Genomic DNA, 24,481 nt, shown 5'->3' on the forward strand with positions numbered 1-24,481 from the left:
GGAGAGTGTCTTATATTTTTAGTGGGCAATAATTATTTAAAATTTCAAAAAGTGTCTCATCTGACTCCTAACTTTGAATCTTAGTGATGAACTAATAAAATCCCTTTTAACTGAAAATAAGTTTATCCTCTGAATCATTGCACAAATATTTTAACTGTCCTACCATAGTGTAGTAAGTAAGTGTAAGTGTAAGTAAGTGTAGCTGGTTCCTAAGTATTTTAATAATTTTTCTGTATCTTCATCTTGTTTTATCAATTTTAAAAAAGGTATTTTAATAAACACCTTAATCTTACGCACTATGTTTCATAGAATATTTTGTAATATTGCATAGGATTTTTTCCACAAAAGTATTATGATTATGCCTGAATACACCTAATAATTTATGAGTGTATTTTACTATGATAATTCTGCAATCATGTATCCGTTTACCTCTAATTAACATTAAGTTGTATTATCAACTATCCCAAGTCAAGTGCAGCTAAGTACAGTGGAAAGTGCTTTTCCCCAAAGATTTTATTTGTAATTCCAAAATAAGCATTCTTCATTGCCTCAAAGTGACTCAGCATCGGTATCCTTGTAGTGACAGTGCATGGTCCCACCGGAAAACAGAAATCAGAAAACTGAAGACCTGGAAATCATTCTTACATGTGGAACACTTTTGACAGCACTATTTGTGCTCTGGGCTTTTTTAGTGTCCCTTCATGTTACAGAGAACAAAAGGTTTTGACTTTCTCAGTATTTGGGATCCTTTTCTACTGTTTTCTTATATAAAGATGACATTCTGAGTACTAGTTAAATACTCCCTTGGTTCCCTGGAAAAATCTTTATAATGAACAGAAAAATACATAGTTTTCATTGGGTGTTGTATATAAAACAGTTATGCGTCTTAATTGCAAGTTGGCTTTGCTATACTTGCATTGCTGAACTACTAAACTGTGGAGCAGGGGAGTATTTTTTTGTTTCTTTACAAAGCCTTTTTAAAAATCTTTCTGCATTTTTTAAATTAAATCATCTTTGTAAAACATAGGATTTCTTAAATTTCTAAGTTCTTTAAAATTGGGTATTAACACAATGTTTTCAATGTCTTTTAAAATTTCATTTTTAACATAATGTTTCTTTTTCCTTTCAGCTCATTTCGATGTACATTGACAAATATTCCGCAGACACAGGCTTTGTTAAACAAAGCTAAGCTTCCTTTGGGTTTGTTGCTGCATCCCTTCAGGGACCTGACGGTAAAGTACCTTACTTTTTGTGTGTGTGTGTTTGTTCTATATATGCATTTGTTTTATTTTCATTCACAATGAAACCTAATGAACTCTAAGTCCCAAGTTTAACAGAAGTACAAAAAAATTGTATGTGACTTAGAGAGGAGGAGAGCAAAAAAAGCCTTGAAATTGCTACTTCATTGAAATGCATAAGGGAGAAGCCCTTCAAGTTTATTTTTTTGTTGTTGGAAGTCGTTTCTTGCCTGTGGTTCTCTGAAGAATTGCCACTCTGGGTATTGGGCTCACATCTTGAAAAGGTGTTCACAGAGCTCTCCTGAAGAGTTGTGCTCAGTTTAAACATGTGACTGGCCTGATACTTGCTGTCAACAGAACATAAACACAATATAAGATTGAAGCTATATCCATAAGCTTCCTTCATTCATGTTAAGCAACTCCTCGCAATGTAATTTATTAGCATTTATGTAAAAATGTAAATAACTGTCTGGTATAACTTCTTCTTATTAATTGTGTGTGTTCTTTGTGTAAGATTTGCTGTCCATCATATTTCTTATAGAGTCACTCAAAAGTTGTCCTTTCATAATTCCTTTTGACATAGTAGCTGTAATTTAAAGTAGTTTCGTTTAAGATCTTACTACATCTTTGATATTGAGACTATATTAAGAAAATATTTAAGTGTTAATTTTTTTGGGTTTGGGGGACATTTTTTTTAATAGACATCATAATTGCTCTATGATATTGAACTAAACAGCTAAAAAGAAAGATGATAGAAAATGAAGCCTCAGAAAGCTTTTATGAACTGTACTGCACAGAGATGATTTCCATAAAGTATATTACTTACCTTTGTGACAGCTTTTCATTGTTTCCTTTTCAGCAATTGCCAGTAATAACTTCAAGTACAATAGTGAGATGCAGATCCTGCAGGACTTATATCAACCCTTTTGTTTCTTTCATTGATCAAAGGCGGTGGAAATGCAACCTGTGCTATAGAGTTAATGATGGTAAGTGACTGGAGCAGGAGATGCTTACATTTATAGAATCTCTTTCAAGTATTTGCATTGTATCAGTCCATGGGATATTTTACATTAAAACATAAACTACAGTGACAATGTCCTTATGATCCAGAGATTTTGAAAAGCATCTTAAGGCAGATGTGTTGTGCTTTTTCTTGAAGCAAAAGATTGTTTTGCAATCTTTGTGAACATGAAGAAAGTGTATTCATAATATGCTGATTCCTTGTCTAATGAAATCAGCTTATCCCACTGACTGCTGTTGCAATATGCAAATGGAAACATGATGACAGCTACAATCCAGGCCAGAGGTTATGAGAAACAGTACAGATTGCTGCTTCTTGTGAAATGCTCTACTTGTATTGCTGTTTCATAGTTGGGGATCTGTTGTTGTTTAAAATACATAAATTTTCTTTCCAACTGCTGATTGAACTTTGATGTTAACAATATGCTTGAGATATTTGAAATGTTCCTTTTTTTATGTATCTTTAATGTAAATTTTTTGCTATTGCAATAATTCAAGTGTGCCCACATTACTTTGCATTTAGCTATAATAATGTTTTTTATTTTTGACAAAAATATAATCTGTATTTGGGGGGAATTTTTTTTTAATAGTTCCTGAAGAATTTATGTATAATCCTCTGACACGGTCTTATGGAGAGCCTCACAAACGGCCAGAGGTGCAAAATTCTACAGTGGAATTCATTGCTTCTTCAGACTATATGGTAAGAAAAAGTTTTCATAGTAACTTCAACAGCAATTGCATATTAGTATAATAGTGCTTGAAATTAATGTTTCATCTTGATCCAGTGATGTGTATTAATTTTTCTGTGAAGCTCCTCTTAACATCAAGGAATAGTTAAATTAATATTTTGAGTTTTGGCTGATACAAACAGTCAGAAGCTTTTAAGTTAAAAGTAATTCAATGTGTGTTGTCGTTCAGTGTAGTTTAATGTGGCACAGTCAGATTTGAATCCGATGCAGTGTGATTTCTGCCTTTCTCCCTCATTTTGAGGATGTTTTGAAAGACCGGTAATAGAATAATGAGCAAATTAATTCATTTTCAAATTGCTAGTTAGTAATTGTGAAGAAATGTATTTTATTAGGAGTCAGCTTAAAACTGCTGGGATGGTGGTCTTGTCTGCCTGGGAAAAGGCCTAATGACATTAGCAGCAGTAGGAAAAATAAATTGTTCTCTTGTCTTTGAATTGAAACATTGTGGCAGACATTTTACAGTGAATAAACAGCTTGGTACATAATTGGGGGAAGGGGGTAGGTAGAATGCTTTAACCCTGTTTCATGGATCACATTGTCCGTGTACTGAAAGAACAATGGAATTTAAAAGATGGAAGTTGGTATCTTTCGTCAGGTTTGAATTGACTGTTGGATGGAGGGACTAAAATATCCTTTTTTCTCCCTGAACTATAATATTTTACGTTTATTACAAATGACAGTTATTAACCACTGGGGATTGTGGTTAAGGTTGTCTGCATATTGCTTAGTAAATTACCTTTATTGCATAATGTATACCTTGCATTTTTCTAAGTATTCCCTTTTCCTACTTCCCTTTCTAATGACTAATCACTTTTAACATTTATTTTAATATGATTTTTGAATGTTTTTATTTTTTTTTACTTTGTAGCTTCGTCCTCCTCAGCCTGCGGTATATTTATTTGTTTTAGATGTGTCTCATAATGCAGTGGAGGCTGGATATTTGACAATACTCTGCCAGTCATTGCTGGAAAACCTAGACAAGTAAGAGTATAAATAACCTTTTCAAATCAGCTAACATGTTATGAAAAATTGTAACTGAAAATTTTGAAGGAAATTTCAAAGTTTCTAAACATTCTGTCCCTAAAGGGCAAAACTTCCATTGCCTGGAATTCCTTCCCTGCATGTGTATCTGGATATAATTTAATTACTTATCTGCAGGGAATATTTAGCTGTAATTTCTAAAAACATGTTGATTGTACAAAAGATTTTTAAATTTCATTCTTTGCTCTTGCCAAGACCAACAAAAATAATAAATTTGAGCAGTTAAATTATCTGATTCTTGTGCTGAAAGGTCTGAGGTGCTGCAAACCGTAACATTGTAACCACAAGAGTAAGACTGCCTGGGAGAACTGTGTTTGTCAGTTTGGGTTTTTTAGATCACAATTACCTTGTGCCAATTTCTGTGTTTTTATTTTTGCACTGGGACAGCATGTATGGGATTGTTCCTGGTGCATTTTGAGTGAGGGTTAATGAGCTTCACTGTGTTCCTGCCTTTTGACAACTAGTCCTGTGGAGGCCTTGCCTTAAAAATTCCTTTCTACAAGTTTTTCATGGTGAGCTTTTCTCTTGAAGAAGCCAACATATATATTAAAAATATTTGCTTCCATTTTTTCATTCAGTCTTTCTTTATTCAGGTTTTTTGTGGCTATTTTGTCAACAGAATCTCAGAAACATGCTTAATTATTTTAGGAAAATTCATAAAATCCCATGCTAAGTCCACAGGAAAATCAGTGCCATTTATGATACCCAGATGGTAAAAGCAAATATTGCCTCTAATGCTCTTGGTCACTGTCATGGTTTTCAGCACTCCATGATGTTTTTTATATTTTACTTGAGAAGTCCCCTGTAGTCTTTAGTTTTGTATTATGCCATACACTGAAATATGGTCCACATAAGAAATAAATATATGGCGTTGTAGAAACATTGGATTATGGTTTAGAGCTGTAAGTATTCTGTAACTACATTAGTAAATGGGAGTTCTGAATTAGGAAACGGCAGAATGCACTGTTTTCTATTAAAGAACTGAGAAGGCTGTCTTCTTTCATGTGTCAGTCTAAATGAATTTATTAAGCTCTCTTGTGGAACAAAGCATCAATATATTATTGAGTAACACTTGGTCTTATAAACTGTATCATTTCCCCAGCTTTTCAGAAAATGTTGGGGAAATATTGATTATATTAGTGTTTCAGATCTCCCTTCTAATGTTCTCCTTTCACTTCTTTACACATGAACTGAGTTTCTTCTAACATCAGCAGGAGCCCTGAGTATCTGTGTGTCTTGAAAGAGAGATTTAGGGCTTAATAGTTTATTTTTTAATGCTTCAGGCTGCCTGGAGATTCAAGAACAAGAATAGGGTTCATAACGTTTGACAGCACTGTTCAGTTTTACAACTTGCAAGAAGGTTTATCACAGCCTCAGATGCTGATTGTCTCAGATATTGATGGTAAGTAAAAAGAAAATGGAAGCTGAATTTTTGAGAACTTAGTATTTATTTTTTCCCCAGAACAAAGATTAAAATCTCTCAACTATTTGGTATTAGGTCAATATTATTGAATGAAAATATTCTTTTGAAAAATAGTCTTGCACTAACTGCAGAGTAGATGATGTTTAAAACATGAAATTCAGTAGTTAATTTTGCTTTGAATCAGAAAATATTGTATTTGAATCAGAAAAGACTGTATTACTCTAACACACGTGTATCTTTATATAATTTACTTATGTGCAAGGAATATTTAGCTGTAACACACATTAGAAAAGTAGACTTTTCATGGTGTTTGTAGCAGTGGGCAATGAAATGTTTTGTTCTGTTTTAGTGTTATTTTTTTCTTTAATAATTTTTTTTTCTATTCTCTCCACAGATATTTTCCTACCTACACCAGATAGTTTACTTGTAAATCTCCATGAAAGCAAAGAGGTATGATTGCTCAAAATATGTCATTATATTCAAGGTGGTAAATATTTGAAACAGATGTTCCTGTTAAACTTTGAATTCAAACATAATCTTCATAATATGTAGTTCCAATGCTAATTTTTCATTATGGAAGTATTACATGTTGTTTCATTGATACATCATAGCTTTTAAAAATACAACTTTGTTTTCCTTAGTGTGTTAAAACAGAACTGAAATATTTGGTACTGATTCTGCCACTTCAGTTGTGGCAGTACAGCTTTTTTGAAGCAACAGAAAATCTCAAGCTTGCAGAATCTCATAAAATACCTTTCGATCTGTTCTGCAGCTGATAAAAGATCTATTGAATGCGTTACCAAATATGTTCACCAATACAAGAGAAACACACAGTGCATTGGGCCCTGCTCTCCAGGCTGCATTTAAACTGATGTCTCCAACGGGTGGTCGGATCTCTGTGTTTCAAACCCAGTTACCGTCTTTGGGAGCGGGGCTTTTGCATTCCAGAGAGGATCCCAATCAAAGGTCAAGCACAAAGGTAAAAAACTTGCTTACTATTCATTTCAAAAGACTAAGGACTGGCCATGTCTTTCTGACTTGCATAGTTCTGCAGATCAATTGCTTCATCTTCATTTATAGCAATTAACTAAATTTTAATTACGTCAATGTTTATGCATTTAAGATCCCTACTTTATAAATGTATGTGTGGTATTACTTCTTTTGAAGTGCATGAGCTGTCTTTGGCCTTTGGTCCATAATTTTTCTTGGCAAGCAAAAGAAGATGCAAATATTTGTGACTCAGTTAACTCATATGCTGCTGAATAGTATGTCTTTTGTTCCAAGAACTCTAAAAAGCATAATTGTTGTCATAACTCCTCCCTCTATGATTTATTTATTATAGGTGGTCCAGCATCTTGGTCCAGCAACAGACTTTTATAAGAAGTTGGCACTGGACTGCTCTGGCCAGCAGACTGCTGTGGATTTATTTCTCTTAAGTTCACAATATTCTGATCTAGCTTCTCTTGGTAAGGAGTACCTGATTCCCTCTTTCTGCACTGTTGTCTCTCTTCAGAAGCACAGGCTACCTCAAGAAATCTTAAGTCATGTAAATATTTTAGCACTTTTGTTATTGCACCTCATTTTGCAAAGGAATTGACCTCGAAGTTGATGGAAGTAAAGAGCAGAAGTACTATATTGGTGGTATCAGACAATTTATTCTAGGATTTCAAAGTTTTAAATGAGAAGTATTCTCCTGCTAAAGGAACAGAAAACAGAAACGTGGCAAGGAATAAATGAAGTTTAATTATAGGGGTAGAACAGAGTTTTTATCTTTTGATAATTATCCAAGATTTGTCTCTGTGCATACACTTAATTTTATCTCTACACCATTAGATATTTCTGCAAGCACTTCAATCTTAGCTGCCAAATGTAGGATGCTTATTGAGCTTGGTGTATAATTAGGTCATTATGTGTTGGGGTGATTAATTTCTTCACTCGCCTCGGTCTGGGACAGTTCTCACTGTCTTACTGATGTGGGTGATATTGAGAAGATGAACAGAGATGTGGCTTGTGGAAGTCTAGACACAATTTTTATGTCCTGATTTCATGTTACAGTTTTACTTCTTAACTGTATCTTTCCTTCCTTCTCAGCTTGCATGTCCAAGTATTCTGCTGGATGCATCTATTACTATCCATCTTTCCATCGTAGCCATAATCCTGCTCAGGCTGAAAAGTTACAAAAAGACCTGAAAAGATACCTTACAAGAAAGATTGGATTTGAAGCAGTTATGCGCATAAGATGTACAAAAGGTGTGTCTTAAATACTGATTCGTACGCAACGATTGGTGTAAATGTGTTAGCAATCATTTTGAATGTGCTTAGTCTTTAGCAACATTAAATTGAATGTTATTTTTCTTTCTTTGAAGAGTAAAGGAGTTGCCTTCTTTATGTTGTTAGCTTGTGGTGTTTGATTTTTTGTTTTGTTTTTTAGTTGATGGTACCATCTCTCTGTAAGTTGACATGTGTAGTGTGAGGGCATCATTCACTTTGGAGTGTTCACAGACTTGAACATGAACTCTGCAGGATCATGCTGAAATATCTAATGATTCATGTAATTGGTTCTACGTGATAGAATTTTTACTGTTTTCTTCAACCTTAGCTTGAGGGCTGGGGTTTTAGTTACTGTGAGATTTTTTCCATGCTGTTTTAACTTCACTCTGAATTATTTAATCTACTTCTAGGTCTTTCAATACACACTTTCCATGGGAATTTTTTTGTACGATCTACTGATTTACTGTCCCTTGCCAATGTCAATCCTGATGCTGGATTTGCAGTACAAATGTCCATAGAGGAAAGTCTGACTGACACATCTTTAGTTTGTTTTCAAACAGCTCTTTTGTATACTTCCAGTAAAGGTAAATAAATTCAAATTAATTGGTCAGTAGACTTTTTGTTTCTTTTTATTTCAGTTTTGTAGTGTTTGTAAAGTTGTTCCACAGCCTTTTGTTGTGCTCTATACCCTAAAAGAATCTTGTCAGAGCTAGTAAGCTAGTAAGCCTACTTGGCAGTTAATCACATAATGGAAATCCTTACAAACACTGTTTTAATGTGAAAATTTCATCTGCATTTGACATAGTGCTGATTCAGCAAGACTTTTTTACTTAAAAGTCTGGCCTTGTTACAAGCAGTAACATGTTTGGCAGGCACTTTGTCCAAACACACAGACCTGTGATGGATTGGATCAAGCTGCAGTTACTACACTGGGTGAGCATAAAAAATAGCAGCTAATTGCTATGGTAGAAGATGCTGCAAAATTTTGGGATGGATATCTGTGTACTTCACTTGTAGGATCAAAGACACTTACTGTGGATGTTGCTAGTTTGTGTTATCAATTTGTGCTGCTTTAGAGTAGAATTTTAACAGGTTGAGACAGAAATGGGAGACAGTGTTGCAGCAGTTTCTTGACTGGTATGTTTTCTAGAATGGGTGCCTCTTAGATGAGAGGAGATGCTATAATGATTGAATTTGTTTACTTCTACCAGGAGAGAATGCATAATGATTTCCACTAATTTCTCATAGGTGAGCGTCGAATTCGAGTGCACACACTTTGCTTGCCTGTAGTGAGTTCCCTGTCTGATGTGTATGCAGGAGCAGATGTACAAGCAGTCGTGTGCCTCTTAGCAAACATGGGTGAGTACAGACTAGGAAGATTCACGTTTTTTAGCATGTTCCTAATTTTGCCAGCCATTTAAATGAACTAGTGAATGAAGCCTGGGTATTATTAGAAAAGGTTGGAGTGCAACACACTGAAGCCTGTGTGTGCAAAAGATGACAAAATCAAATTTATACTGAAACTGTGAACTGAAATATTCCTTGTTCTGAATACTTAGTTGACTTTAGTCTTTACAGAGGAGCCTTCTTTGCTCTCTGGTGGTTAGTGAAGAACAAAGAATCATAACACACTTGGATCAAAACTCTCATTTTTGTATCATTGTTGTCATTGTTGTTCACTCAAACTTTAGTATTCTAGGATTATTTAAGAAACAGTGATTCAGTTTAGTGAGTTGCTGGAGACTTAATTGCTGACAACAGTGTGTCTGAAGTATTGGTTTTCTATCCTTCTGTTGTTGCAGGGTTGAGGATTCTTACTTACCCATTAATTGTGGGTCATAAGTAGCTGTTTCATAGACTGATCTCTCTTGTTAAATGTGTATGACTCTGTGCAGCATTTTAGCACATGCTATATTGTGTGTTAATATTGAAATAAGTTAGAAGAAGTGAATTGTAATTCTGTGTCTTTTGGGATTGAAACTAGATGATCTTTAAGGTTCCTTCCAACACAAACCATTCTGTGATCTCGTCTTAAATTCACATTCAGTCCAGTAGGTGGCTTCCTCCAACCAAAGGATTTGCAGCCCTTGCTCAGCAGCGGATGAAGCTGCATTTACAGTAATCATAATTATGCCACTGAAGTCATGGAAGAAATTTCTTACATGAGGAGAGGAAAAAAAAATCAAAATTAATTGCTGCAAATCTTAGCTTGGAGGTTGGGCAACAGCATTTCAACAATAGCTAAATTGTTTGTATAAGGTTTAAATTTATATTTAGACTTCACTATGTATGATTGCTTTAAAAAGTTCTTTTAATTCTCCAAGAGTACTAAATTAGCTGCACTATATCTTTGAGCATTATGAAAGTGATTTTCTGTATGGACAGTCATATATGTGCTCCTAAAAAAAATTAGGACCGCAGATGTGGTTTGGGGGATTTTTTAGTCTTAAAACATAACCCAGAAGCACAACTCAAATTTTCAAAGTTCAAGGGAATGAGTGAAGCCATGTGTAGTAACTTCTTCCCTCCTTCTTCCCCCCCAGCTGTGGATCGCTCAGTTTCATCCAGCCTTGCAGATGCAAGAGATGCCTTAGTCAATGCTGTGGTGGACTCCTTGTCAGCATACATGTCAACTGCCTCAAATCTTCAGCAGTCCATGCTGATAGCACCAAATTCCCTCAAGCTTTTCCCACTCTATATTTTGGCTCTTCTCAAACAGGTATGTATGATCTAGTGGATTAGTGTTTGATGTTGAGTTCATTGTTCTGTTCGAGGAAGTCTTCTGTTCTAGGTCAAGCAATGTCTGCTCTTCTCTAAAAATATGGAAATTGGATTTATTGTAGAAGATGATATAGTAGTTTATTTTAAATTGTTAACATCTGAACCATTTATTAGTTTACTTGACTTTGGATTTCTTGTTTTGTCTTATATTGCTTTACAATGAAAATAAATATATAACTTACAATTAACATTTCTCAGATTTTGGCAGCTCATTAGTGTAGCCCATAATGGTTGTTGGAAACTGCTTATTAGTACTTCATTTTTATTTTAGGAAGGAAAAAACAAGTATTTTCCAATACATATTTTTTGTACTTTAAAGCTCCAAGAAGAAAAATTAGTTTCCAAGGAAATACGGTGAAATTCTTTATAGAAACTCAAGTGATATAGTTGAAAGTTCACATAGAAGTAGTTAATACTTTACTTTTTATTATTTTTTAATTATATCTTTGTTTAGATTACTGACCATTGTACTGAAAAAGTGAGAGCTTCCTGCAGGGTTTTGTTATGAATAAGTCTCATTGCTTAAAGGTTTTCATGTCTGACAGTTCTTGGTTTTGATGAATAAACCTTAATATAAGTCTTATAAGAGGTCTAAGCATAATAATTTTTCTTTGGCATAGTGATAACTTCGGTCTCTAATATAATGATTACGATTTGATACTTGCATAACAAATGCAGTTAATAGTGAGGAAAAAGCAGACAATTTATTATCAAGGTTGTGTAAAAGGCAGAAATAAGAGTGGCTGGGAAAAGTTGTTTAGGTTTGGAATTTTTGTTATCTTGACAATAATATAACGTGGGCTATAGAGAAACCAAAATCAAAATGCTTGTGGCAGCCAAGAATGAGTGATGTCCTTAGCTTTGTTGTAGAAGTGAATATGAACTTTGATTATAGGAGTGTTCTTCACTGAGTTAGAACATGATGTTTACTTCATTGTGTTGCTTCTCACAGCAATTGTGTACCATTTGCTTCTAAAGGAGAGCTGAAAAATTCAGTAGGAGAGAATTAAATAATAAATTTTATCCTGTGAGAATCTAGTGTCTCCTATAAAACATGAAAGTATGTTTCCTTTCCAAAACTTTTCCTTAACATTGAATTCTTACTACTATAAATTCAGAGTTAATCTTGTGCACATATGTACCTTGCCTGAACTCTGCTTGTCTCGTATCTTTCCTGTGCTAGCTTGCACTGGTGAGTTTCACAGGCCAGTGTCACTTGTCAAGAATAAAAATGAGACATGCTGGCTGAGTTGCATGCAAATTTTAGACAAACTGAGGGAGAAATTTATTCTCCTTCGTCAGTAAGAAGGGGCTGGATTATGTTTTAAACATTTTGCTCAAGCTCTATTATTAAGATTCTATCAATAAGATACATTCCTTTACAAAAGCTTTGTCACCTTTGCTTGACACTTCGAAAAGTCTGAAATGCACTCTTACATGTGACATAAAGTACAGGATTTGTTTGAGTAGTAATGTTCTCTTGCAGAAAGCCTTCAGAACAGGCACAAGTACACGCTTGGATGATCGTGTCTATGCAATGTGCCAGATGAAGAGCCAGCCTCTTGTTCATTTGATGAAGATGATACATCCCAACTTGTACAGAATAGACAAGTTGACTGATGAGGTAATGTATGAAGCCTGGTTATAGCATTTCCTACTTTTAATGGCCCATTAAATTTGGTACTGTGCTGCAGTAATTTTATATTGTTATTGTAATACAAATGGAGCATTTCCCCTAAGTTAAAAAAATCAAGAAAAACATGATTTTCGAGTTTTGAGTTGCAAGTACCATAGTGTGATATGAGCAGAACTGTGGTTTTACTTCATTTTGTTTCAGTGACCACAGTAATGCCATAATTTTTTATCATACAAAGAAAGTAAAGAAAATTGTATGTATTGGAAACATTTTCAGTGTGTTTTTATTATTTAGAACTGTCTGTGGTAATTGTGTGTAGTAAATCTGATGGATGATTCAAGGTTTTATATATAGAAATCACATACAGTTGCCTGCAATAACAACCTTCCAGTGGTTTCTCGGATGGAAGTGGATAAAACAGAACTTTACTTCTAGATGGTTGTGATCAGACTGAGAAAGTACTTCATGTACAAAACCAGGTTTTATTATTTTATCTTCTACAGACATAGCCTAGGAAATAGATGATTTTTTTTTTTAATAAGAATAAGAAGCAAGATGGGATTTTTTTTTTTAAGGTCAAAGTTAGTTATAATGGCAAAAATAAGGGGTTTTATAAGTAAGCTTTTATGAGTTTTTTAGTCCCTAGTATTGGAAAAGTATATATAGGAGTTTGTTTCTAAGTGATACAAGATTATATGGTAAACTGAATAGTTTCTCTGGCAGTGGTATTGTATTGTTCAGCACAACCTCTGAGTTATTGTAGTCTTAAAGTTTCTTTTAAAGTATTTCATAAACTCAAATAGGTGAGTCTAAATTCAGTGTTCTTCAGTGGAGTTCTCTTTTTATACTCCACCCCTACCAGTCTTTGAGACGCCAACTTCAACTGGCCTTGTGAAGTTCTTTTTGTGGCACTTAAATTGTAACACTGTGTGCTTGTGCTGTGAAGAATCAGCAGTGTCTTTAGGAGATCCAGTTTTATTAGCAAAGGCTTTCAGATCAGATATTTGGAGTACAAATATACAAAAATAGGGCTTATTTTATCTACTGAAATTAATTGACAAACCAGATATTAAATCATAACAGAATGCTAATCTGCCATTTAGTACTACTTCAGCTTAAAGTATTTGTGACAAAGGCTGCTCTTCAATGTCTTGTTTCTTTAAAAAATTCTGTAAAATTTAAATTAAAAAAAAAAACTTTAAAAATTTAATTTAAATTTTAATTTTAAAATATTTTTAAAATATTACAGAATTCCTTTAAAATGTTTTTGCTAGTTTTCTTTTAACACTCGATTCTTGAAAGTATTGAGTAAAGCCTGGAACTTTTCCCAAGTGGAATTCAGTAGCTTGATTTTCATAACTATGTCTAAATCCCCAAAAGCTGTTCATCTATGGCATTATCGTATGAAATTATTTAAATAGTGATTTTTTTAAAATAATCTTATACTACAAGGACATGTGCTTAGTCAGTAGAGTATTTTTCCCTATATTATTTGCAGAATGATTCAGAGATTCTTGAGATATGTGGCCTGTTTTTGTATTTGAGGAGAAAGCAACTTTAATCTGAAAATACTGGGGGGTTGTGTTCATGGGTTTTTTTATCATTGTTTTTGTTTGTTTATTTCTGTGGAGAAAGGCAGGGTATTTTTTAATAATGTTAGTGCAAACAGCCAGATTGTTTAATCAGATCATTCATAGGGCTCTGTGGACAAACCCAAGGATTACTTCAGGCAGGATCTTAAATAAGGGGACTCCCTGTTAATTGAATGCAATAATATACAGAACCCTTCATTACAGGGAGTAGAATTTCATGGTTTTCTGCTCTTGCAACATTTGTAGTGAAATTGAATGCAATGGAAAAAAACAGAGGTTGTTTGTAGAAAACTTAAGTCAACAGTAGTAATGATTTTGAAATTTTGACATCTGTAGCATCAAAAATGTTACATAAGCCTCTTAATTTAATTTGCATTATTATGTTTTAGGTATTCAAGTGGCCCTTAGAATAAGTAACATTCTATAACTGTTTGATGTACATAATCATTTTTGGCTTAACATAGTATTTTGTTATATGAGAATCCTCACAATTTTACTAGAGATCATCAGTGTTTTTCCTGTTTTGGTTTACCTTTAAAGGTAAAATTCTAGTGTTATTGAGTATTGGGTTTTTGTTGCAGAGTACAATACATGTGAATGACAGAGTTGTTCCTCAGCCACCTCTTCAGAAGTTGTCTGCAGAGAAGTTGACGAGAGAAGGAGCTTTTCTTATGGATTGTGGTTCAGTAAGTTAAAATTTTACACGTCTTCTTAAAACATTTTCTAAGGGGAAAAAGAAAACCAAAAAGTAGTACCTACTGTGTTTTTAAAACCAGTCAGCTCTCAGCAGTAACAGTATTGTGAATCAGCATTCCAGGTAACCTGACAGTAATCTGTGTTCCAGTGAAAAGCTTTTATATTTTGATCTGAGGCTGTATTTATCTCTGAGGCTATAGAGGTTGATATTTATCATGTAAGACTGGTCAAAATATACCAAGAGTTCACATCAATATGTTTATTATGGAATTAATGTATTTTTATTTTCCAGAATTTCTTTTAATGGCTATTAAATTGCACATACTAGAGGATTTAACAAAACACTTGATGTAGGAACGTTCTCAGTTATGCACAAAGAGTGGGTTTATGATTTGTGGCCTGGGTTATGTAAGAGTTGCGTGTGAGAGGGAATTGGAGACTGAACAAAATCTGTAGATACAATTTAAGGTATTTGTAGAAATTGCACTAAAACACACTCAGTTGGATAAAGCATTATGCTACTCCAATGGCAGTCTAGAAGGGGCTTTTAACCTTGAATCACTTCAGGGCTAAGTTTAAATTTAAAACTAGCTTTTGTCTCCAGACCTCTGAAATAATTACTGCAATAAGCTTTGATGATTGGTGCTTTGCTACAACTTGTTTAGATTGGGAAGCCAGTGTGCAGTAACCAACAGAATGGTGTGACTTCAAATAATTTGAGGGGTTTAATTTTAATATGGGAAGTTACTGCATTAATTGTTACATTATAAAGGTGTCCTGCAACTTAATTCTTTCAGTATTTGAATTCTACCTATTCTTTTTTATATATTTAATGACCTTACTTTAAGTGTTACCAATGTACTGATTATTTACACACTTACTTATGAATATAGACATGTATGTATGAATTGCAACTGGAACACTCAAGTGATTAATTTGCATGGAAATTACTATCCTGGTATTATTCCTATTGCATCACCACTTGCCTGTTTGTATAAAATGTATGCAGGGCCTTTTCTAAAATTGATTCTGGCACCTTACAGATTTTTTACCTTTGGATTGGAAAAAACTGTGATAACAACTTCATAAAAGATGTCCTTGGATACCCGAATTATGCATCAGTGCCACAGAAAATGGTAGGCATTTTAATGAGCTGAGCTGTATTCTGCTTACACTTGGAATGTGCATTTAAGCTATTTATTTCTGCATTTTCAGTTTTTAATTATGTAACTGAGTTAGGTTGGGTTCTTTCATACTTAGGTACCTCTAACCTCTTGTCAGCTTCATAGAAGCCAGATAGAAGTTGTCAGATGTTTTCAAGGAAAGAATGTAAACATGTAAATTTCATCATTCATTAAATGCCAAACAGTTACTCTATAACATAACTGCTTTTATTATTTTAATGGAAGTACATGTGCATTCACAAGAATAGGAAGTAATTTCACAGGATTAATACAAAAATTATCTATTCAGATGTGTTAAGAATTAAGATTAGAGTTACTTCATTGATAACATAGTTTTCAGAAGCCTTGTGTTCTGTGAACCTGGTGTAAGATACCAAATCTGTGGTATGACACAATAGGCCTGTAAGTAACAGTAAGTTTTACTCAGCTTCCAAGCCTTGTCTTAATGTTTAAAAGAGAAACTTACAGCTATTAGAACATCAGAGACCCTTGGATGTGTGTTTTGGTGGAGGGGTTTTATGTTATAACCTGTACCTATAGTCTAGTGTGTGAAACAGAGCAGCAATTAAAGAGAAGTCTCCTCTTCAGTGAGTAGTGCTTCCATAATGTCAACAATTGGCAGCTAAGGATGGACCCTTTCAAGACACTCTAGGAAAGTTCAGAATGAAATGGTTATTTCCAAATAGTACCAAAAAGTGTTAGCATAGAAACGCATAGGTAGATATTTTCTGCTTACAGTTGCATAGTATCAAGGAGGAAAGTGACAAGAACAGGTTAGGAGTGATAAACTATAAGACTACTATATAACTGCTTGTTCAGAGTTTTTTATTTTGCATATATTAGCAATTTAGAACTGTCCCCTATGACCAGCTGGTGGTATTAGTTAATAGAGTTTCCAGGAGGAACTTAGATAAAGGAAGGATGATATTTTTATGGTTATATAGCATCTATGATAATGAAAATGAGACAAAAACTTAAATAAAGTTTTCTCTGCTTTTAAGTTATGCCCTCATTATACAAAGGTAGCAGTGGAACTGCTTTAACTGAAATAAATTCCTTTGTGTCATGTTAATTGTCGTTAAGCGTCGTATTGGCTGAAGAGGTGATACGTTTAGCTCAGTGAATTGCTCAACCCTTTTATTATTTTCAGCTTATTCCCTAACCAAATAGTCCAGTAGCATCTTTCCATTGATATTTACATAAAATTCAGATTTTACTTCTTGTTTCTTCAGTGATGCAAAGTGCAACGTGTAGAAACTTGATTGACAGAAGAAGATACAGGCAAGAACTGCAAAAGCAGCATTTCGAAAAGATGACCTTTCGAAAGTCTAAAATCTTTTGCGTTTTAAACCCAGTTTAAGTTAAAGATGTACACCTTCCTAGATAGCAGTGCACCACAGATATTATAAAGTATTGTCCTTAAGCTGAAGAAAAACATCTATGTATGTAAATCCATGGTTGGTAATTTCTTAACAGAGATTGCGGCTTGAGTTATGTTACAACTTTCAGGATCTGTTTTTTTAAAATAGTTTCAATACTAAAAGGTGATGGTTTCTTTCAATTACCTTCAACCAGACACAGCTTCCTGAGGTGGATGCACCTTCTTCAGAAAGGACACGATCTTTTATATCTTGGCTTAGAGATAGTAGACCTTTAAGTCCAGTTCTTCAAGTAATAAAGTAAGTATTTCTGTTATGCACTGAGTTGTTACTAGCAACTTGTATTTACAATTTCTAATTAAGACTGATGAAAAGTGAATATATCTGTCTTGGAAGAAACTGAATAACATCACCTTCCCAGCTGTTAAAGTGCTGTTTATAAAACTGTCTAGTGACAAAGGTTTTCTTTGAATCTAGTGCAAATTCAGTTGCTTATATTTAATAGGAATATTCTAAATCCTTATGATCAATGGTGTTAACCAGGTTAGTTTCTGGTATAGCTTTTAAAATTTCATTATATGTGTATAAAAAGATTCAAGTAAAGTTAGTAATCTGTAGATGGTTTAATAATTGTATGTATTTGTTACTGAGATCTACAGGACAGCAGCAAATAGATGAGCCAAGTTACGAAGTCTTTTCAAGCTATGACTTGCTTAAGGAGGTTTAAATTCTATAAAATGTTTATACTTGAGATTATATTTCACTTGTAGAGTACTTGTTGTACTGAGCTGGGCGGGAGATCACTTTTTAGAAAGTATGATGACTTACTCAGAGAAACGATACTGAAATATAGGACTGAAGGTCTTGAGCTGTTGCCATTGTGGCTGCTGCTTGAGTTGCAGGAATTTCTGAGAGACCATAATAAGTAGGGAGAGATTTGCTGCATGCTGCCCAACACTGGAACAGAGGACTGTGTCCCAGCAAATTTTTATGGGGGCAATAATTGTGGATACTAGGTCTTTAACATGTTACTTTTTCTATTCTGTTGCCAAGTAAGAAAGTCTGGGGAGGGGATTGAGATTACATGTAAACAGAGATGTAATTTTTGCATTGTTTCATTGCCACCAGCATATTTGTTAGCTTCAAAAACAAAAGAATTTTACATTTCCTTTTTTGTGTTTCTACGAGATATTCTAAGTGCTGTATTTCACCTGCTTTTCTACCATTTTATATACTTAAAAAGATGCTGTTGCTTGATAGTATATTGCAAACTTCAAATTTTTTTCTAGACTTTGGATTATTTGCAATTGTAATTTCTTTGGATTGAATTTATATTCCAAATGACAGACAGGAAGCAATTTATTAGAACTTATCCCTCTGAATTTGCAGTGGATTTTTTTTCTCAAAGTTTGATTTTGCTTAATACCTTCTCTTCTTTTCAGAGATGAGAACCCTGCCAAAACAGATTTTTTTCAGCATTTAATTGAGGATCGGACAGAAGCAGCTTTCTCGTATTATGAATTCCTACTTAATATTCAACAGCAGATTTGTAAGTGACCAAGGAATAGGTAGAGGAAAGAGTCTGACTTCAGACAGAAGCATGGGCCAAGAGAACCATATGGGAAGTTACAGAAGTGGATGCTTGTCCTTCACAATATACAGTGACCAGCACTGTTTTGGAAGCTTTACAGCTAAAGGAGTATACCTTTCGAAAAGAATTTTGCAGATTTCCTTCAGTCTAAAAGTGCTACGAGTGATGAAGCTATTTCACTAGTAAACTTTAAAATTGGTTTGTACACGTTTCCAGTTGTGCAGCGGTATGGTGCTCTGTTTATTGCAAGCTGGTGAATTTATGTAGCTATGTGGGATGATATTTCTTAACAAAATGTACAATTAGGTAAAGCCTTTTTTCTTACATTTGTTATAGTAGCCCTTCCAGATCCAAATCCTTAACAGAGATGTCAAAGGGCAGTGATGTATGTTGGTTGTTTATATGAATTTCTTTTTAAAAGGAATGGTTCATACTTGCTAAAGACTTCAGCAAATTCCCTGTGAAAGTTGTAGAGTTTCAGTAAAGTAAATCAATTGTAGAAATAAAATATATAATGTACATAGGTATTACATTTGTAAAGAAAATGTAAAAAATGTAACTAAAAAAAGACCTAGCTCATTGTGCAGAAATGTTGAGTGCTCTATGATGATGAATTGTTTTGTGCCAGGCTAGACAATGAAGTTGACTATTAAAACATGATAAAAGTATCAATGTAGAAGGAATATAGCTGCTGCTTCTGTTAATTTTAGGTGAATTTATTTATGATTGGCTTACTAATTAAAATATTTTGCTTTATCATGTGGTTTTATATTTATGCAACTATAATCATTTTCCAGCTAAACTCTTACCGAAGTGAATATTGAAAAAAACACATTTACCACCTTATTTCACAGACCTGTGGAAGGGAGGAGAAAATACCACATAATCTGAAATGAGTTTTGATACAGAGTTCCTAAACCCCTTCTTATGTATTATCCTAAAGAAGGCATTTCTGTTAACCTTGTTTTGCATTTTATAACTACTGTAGTCTTGGTCCAGGTTTCTGTAACTTGTGTTGTCTGCCATTTAGGGTAAGCATGGGTAATCACTCACACTTGAAGATTTGAATTCTGCTGTGATCTAAAGAAAAACAAGAAGGGATGTCAAAGTTAATTAAGCTAATTACATTACATCAGTGAAAGTAAAGGCTTTAAAATGACAAAATTCAAAATGTAATCACACCTGCATATTTCAGAAACTTTATTCTTGCTAATGTTTTGGTAACTTAAGGGTTTGGGCTTTTTGATAGATTAATGACAGATTTTTTCAGTTTGGTTAAGTTGGGATGGTTTTCTTCGGCCTTTTTTTTAGAGACACATTAGAATTAATTCATAAAGCACAATCAATCATACTTAGTTTCCTGAACTTTATCTGTTTGGTTTAATAAAATGTGACTACAATGGAATAATTAGGTACAAAAAAAGTAAATTATTATTAGTATGATTACATTTTAATTTAATGTAGCCTTGAAAATGCTAACATTGTATTTTAACTGCTATAGCCCCTGAATCAAATATTCAAGGAGAAAATGTACTAGCTATGGGTTTGCAAATGCTTTAAAATCTACAACAGTTAAATTGCGCCAGTAGTGTTACTCTGCATGTTAGCACAAACTCATTGTTTGGAGAAGATACCTTATATTTGTATGTTGTCCTTAACTAAATGTGTTTAAGTTACCCAAAGAATTACATAAGAGAAACTTTCCATTTAGTAAATTAATTTATCATGTAATAAACATCTGAGGCAATGCTGAACGTTGTCCCGAAATCAGACCTTCAGGACTTCAGTGCTTGTTTGTAAAGTAATGTGCATTGGGTGAAAGCTAAGTGCTGCTGAAGAGTGGGGCATCTTAAAAATCATTTGTATTTGTGAAGATGAGAAGAGCATGTTAACATTTCAAATGTTCCATGAAGATGCTTCTGATTTGTGAGTTTGGTGTTGGTATCTGGGAACATGTTATGCCATGATATATTGCAACATAATCTGTAAAATAATTTCTTAAAGCTTTATTCTTCTAGTATAGTTTTTGTATATAAAAATTATGAAAAGTACATTTTTAGGGCTATTTGTTCAGTAAAATTATTACACAGCCCAGAGAATATAGTTTATTGTTTTAATTATAGTGCACAGTGCTCCATTCTGACTGGTCTTTGATTTAAATTTTAAAAAGACAGTCTCACGGAAATACCTTGAATTTGAAACATCTCAGGATTCAGGGTACTGATTTTAGTCTTTTGATCAATAGAGTATCTGTAGGCATGGCAAGGGTATCTCTCTGAGAAGGAGCTGGGGGTTCTGCTGGACAACAAACTGTCCATGAGCCTGCGGTGTCCTTGTAGCCAAGAAGGCCATTGGCATCCTGGGGTGCATTGGGAAGAGCATTGCCAGCTGGTTTTGGGATGTGATCCTGCCCCTCTGCTCAGCCCTGGTGAGGCACATGTGGAGTGCTGTGTCCAGTTCTGGGCTTCTCAGCACAAAAGGGACATGGAGCTCCTGGGGTGGGTCCAGCAGAGGCCACAAGGGTGATGAGGGACTGAAGCATCTCTTAGGGGGAAAGGCTGAGGGAGCTGGGTCTGTTCAGCCTCGAGAAGAGACAACAGAGAAGGAAACTCATCAATGTCTGTGAGTATCTGAAGGAAGGGTGTCAAGGGGATGGAACCAGGCTCTGCTCAGTGATGCCCAGCAACAAGACAAGAGACAGCAGGCAGAAACCGATGCACAGAAAGTTCCACCTGAGCATGAGGAAGAACTTTTTACTGTGCAGGTGACCGAGCACTGGAACAGATTGCCCAGAGAGATTGTGCAGTCTCCCTCACTGGAGATAATTCAAAAGCCATCTGAATACAATCCTGTGCAATGTGTCTTGGGATGACCCTGCTCGAGCAGGGGTGTGATACCAGATAAGCCCTGGTCCCTTCCACCTCTAAGCATTCTGTGATCTAAAAGACAGTTTCTCTTAGAATGGCTTGGGATCACACCACTTCTGTAGCAGAAGATACAGACAAGATTAATCCCACCAAGGGAAGTACAGTGAAGCTCAACAAGCTTGTTACCTACTTAAGTAAGGTTCGGGAGAAGAGATAAAAGACATGCTTTCTTATCTGCTTAAATAAAGTGCTGAGTGCCCAAAGTAGCTCTCTAGCCATTCTAGGAATTGAACTTTTCCCCAAGTGTGTTACACACTGCATAATATAAGGCATCTCTGTTTCATTAGAAATTTAAGATTTCCCAGGAAAGATGTTTCCCAGCCCCAGCTAAGTAAGTCTTTGGGTGATCAGTCCAAGTGTTCAGTATTTTAAATACTGACAGTGGGGATCCCTTTCATGTCTTTGTTCTGCATGCAACATCTTGTACGTCTTTTACTAAGGAAGCAGTATGGAAGTTCTTGTGGGAGAAATTCGACCCCATGAAGCTCTTAAAATGGTAAGACGTGTGATGCAGCTCCCTGAGAAGCGTTATTGAACTCAATTCTTTATTTTGTTCTTAAGCTTATTAGAAATAAAGCTATTTATTAATCTTGATGTAGCGCTTCTCATGGCAGTGAAGGAAAGATGACTGGGATAGGTAATTTTGTTTTGCCTTGGCTTTCTGTGAATTGTGTCAGATATTGAAAAGATAGTTTTGTCATGGCTGGTGTTTGTAAAAGCCAAAATCAGTTGTTAGTAATCCTAAGAGTCAAGAGTTCTTCAGTAATTTTAAATGTGGAGTCAAGTTTTTGCACACCAGGTGGATTTTAAGAATTTTATTATGAAGTTTCACAGTATGGGACACAAGTGGATAAATGAGGAACTAATTGAAACCTCAGTCACTGATTTCTACAGTTGGAAGTTTTGGACTGCATTTGTCTCTGTGGGCAGGATGTAACCCTGCAGAAATTCAGTAGCCAGTGGGGGGAGTGGGGAGGTCTGAGGCTTAGCTGGCAATGAATTTATGCAATACCCCAAATATGTGTCTGTTACTATGTAAAAATTTCTTAAATTATGTTTTGTTTAAAAGCAGTTTTTCATATTTTAATACATGTTAATTTTTTATATAATATTTCCTGGTAGTTTATTCAGTTCTAAAAAAGCGTGGGAGAGTTTTACATGCTCTATTGCATCTCAGATTTTCATAAAGGAGGTAGAATATAATAAGAATCACAGATACGTCTGATTTTTAGCATACCAGGATCTTTAGTCAACTTGTGTTGGGAATTTTAAAGAAAATTGGCAAACTGTAATAATTTATTGATGCAATTTTTTTATCTCTCAGTCTCTAGAATTAAAAAAAAAAACATTTCTAGCAGTCTTGCATGTCTTTACTTAAACTGATGTTATATTCATATTCAGGAATCTGGAAAAGTGTGGTTGCAACTTTTGCAAATAGCTGGGATTGAAGTCTCTTTTGAGAACAATTTATTTTTCCTCACAAGATACTGGTGATTCCTGTCCATGGAAAAATCCAAAGGCATTTCTACTTTTTGGAGTGTATCAAGAGAATTCTTACATTATTGGCATCGTGTAAAAGATTATTGCAATAACACTGATAACTACAAATAACTACATAATAGATCTTTCTTCATTTTATGCTTCAATCCACTTGCACGGCCTTTGATATCTTTTCCTTTACAGTTTTGATAACTAGGAAAAAGTAAATATTACAGAGTTTCTTCTTAATTTCCTTTGGCAGACTTTAGCAAAAAGAGCTGCCTAATTAGGAGTACCAGTCATGCACAGGAATTTAGTCTGTGCATGCTTCTACAGAAGATAAACAGGGGAGGTGGCAGAACTCCTGGAAGTATTTCACAATCTATTAATTTTTTTTTTTAAAGGAGAAAAGATTAAAATTTCATTTTCTTGCACCTGTTTACCTTTATGGTTTTCTGGTTTATATTTATTTAAAGCTACATTTGAGGCTTTTATTTGATTTTTTTTCAGATGTTAAGAGAACTCTGCCCTAGAGGCATCATCAAATACAGATCTCCAATTGCACCCTTAATCATGCTACCATTAAAAGAAAAGTGTCAATTTTACAAAGGTCAAGAGTGTTGGAAGGAAGTACTGTTTGGTTAGCAAGCAGTATAATACTTCTTTTGTCAGTGTGAGTAGAAAGTTTCCACTTGCAAGACACTGAGGCCTTGAGGGATTCTTGAGTTGAGTGTTTATTGGCATAAGAATCCTCAAGTATGAGAAAGAGTTGGTGATAATTAGCCATCTTGGTAATCTGCTAACCATAGGAAATGTTATTCTCATATTGTTTGAAAATATGTTTTAAAAATTAACAAATTATTTCATGTTAGATCATCATCTGGATGGAGAAAGTAATACTTAGGAAAATACTTTCTTCTGTTAATAACTTCTGTGGAGACAATGCTTTCAAAAAGTTCTGCAGGCTGTTAATTCTCAGCTTCTATGAATACAAAATACTACTAAAAATTAACTGATGACCTAATGCTGAAGGAAAAAAAAAAAAAAAAGAGGAATAAAATATGTAGAAGTCATCTGTAGCTAAGGAATTCTTTCTGCTCGTTTTTTTTTTTGGCAGCAGAATATTATGCCTTCATTATCTGAAGTGGAGCTTACAAAAGGCCAGAAGTAAAACTGGAATCACTGGTCTATGTGCTGGATGTCCTCATCCACCTTACTGAGCATGTGCAGAGCTTCCGAAAGATTGGTGCTTTCCTATCCAGATGATCACGTTTAGGCATTTTTTTTACAGTCTGGTTGTATTTCACAGTGCCTTATATGTTAATTCACAATAAAAAGCCATTTGCATTTGCAAGTTTTCCCTTTTCCCTCATCCAAGTTATTGTTTCAAATTACCAAAACCGTGTACATGAAGGTGTAATTTATTCTTGGAGAGCAAGCATGAAATCTTTCAGCCTTCCAAACATATTTTGAA

General features: G+C 34.5%; 1 protein-coding gene across 1 annotated transcript in view; it reads left to right on the forward strand.

Annotated features, from left to right (window-relative positions):
* Positions 1–20,373, forward strand: part of SEC24B (SEC24 homolog B, COPII coat complex component) — a 46,301-nt gene extending 25,928 nt beyond the window's left edge. The window contains exons 8-24 of the mRNA XM_053975711.1: positions 1,130–1,232; positions 2,098–2,224; positions 2,849–2,958; positions 3,876–3,988; positions 5,332–5,450; positions 5,866–5,921; positions 6,244–6,450; positions 6,814–6,937; positions 7,563–7,721; positions 8,153–8,326; positions 8,991–9,101; positions 10,286–10,461; positions 12,010–12,147; positions 14,333–14,437; positions 15,491–15,583; positions 17,207–17,310; positions 18,453–20,373. Of these exons, the coding sequence (XP_053831686.1) occupies positions 1,130–1,232; positions 2,098–2,224; positions 2,849–2,958; positions 3,876–3,988; positions 5,332–5,450; positions 5,866–5,921; positions 6,244–6,450; positions 6,814–6,937; positions 7,563–7,721; positions 8,153–8,326; positions 8,991–9,101; positions 10,286–10,461; positions 12,010–12,147; positions 14,333–14,437; positions 15,491–15,583; positions 17,207–17,310; positions 18,453–18,567 (2,134 nt within the window). The 3' untranslated portion in view covers positions 18,568–20,373. The remainder of the gene's footprint in view (positions 1–1,129; positions 1,233–2,097; positions 2,225–2,848; positions 2,959–3,875; positions 3,989–5,331; positions 5,451–5,865; positions 5,922–6,243; positions 6,451–6,813; positions 6,938–7,562; positions 7,722–8,152; positions 8,327–8,990; positions 9,102–10,285; positions 10,462–12,009; positions 12,148–14,332; positions 14,438–15,490; positions 15,584–17,206; positions 17,311–18,452) is intronic.
* The last annotated feature ends 4,108 nt before the right edge of the window (positions 20,374–24,481 follow it).

Source organism: Vidua macroura, chromosome 4 (genome assembly GCF_024509145.1).
Source record: "Vidua macroura isolate BioBank_ID:100142 chromosome 4, ASM2450914v1, whole genome shotgun sequence".
Taxonomy (NCBI): domain Eukaryota; kingdom Metazoa; phylum Chordata; class Aves; order Passeriformes; family Viduidae; genus Vidua; species Vidua macroura.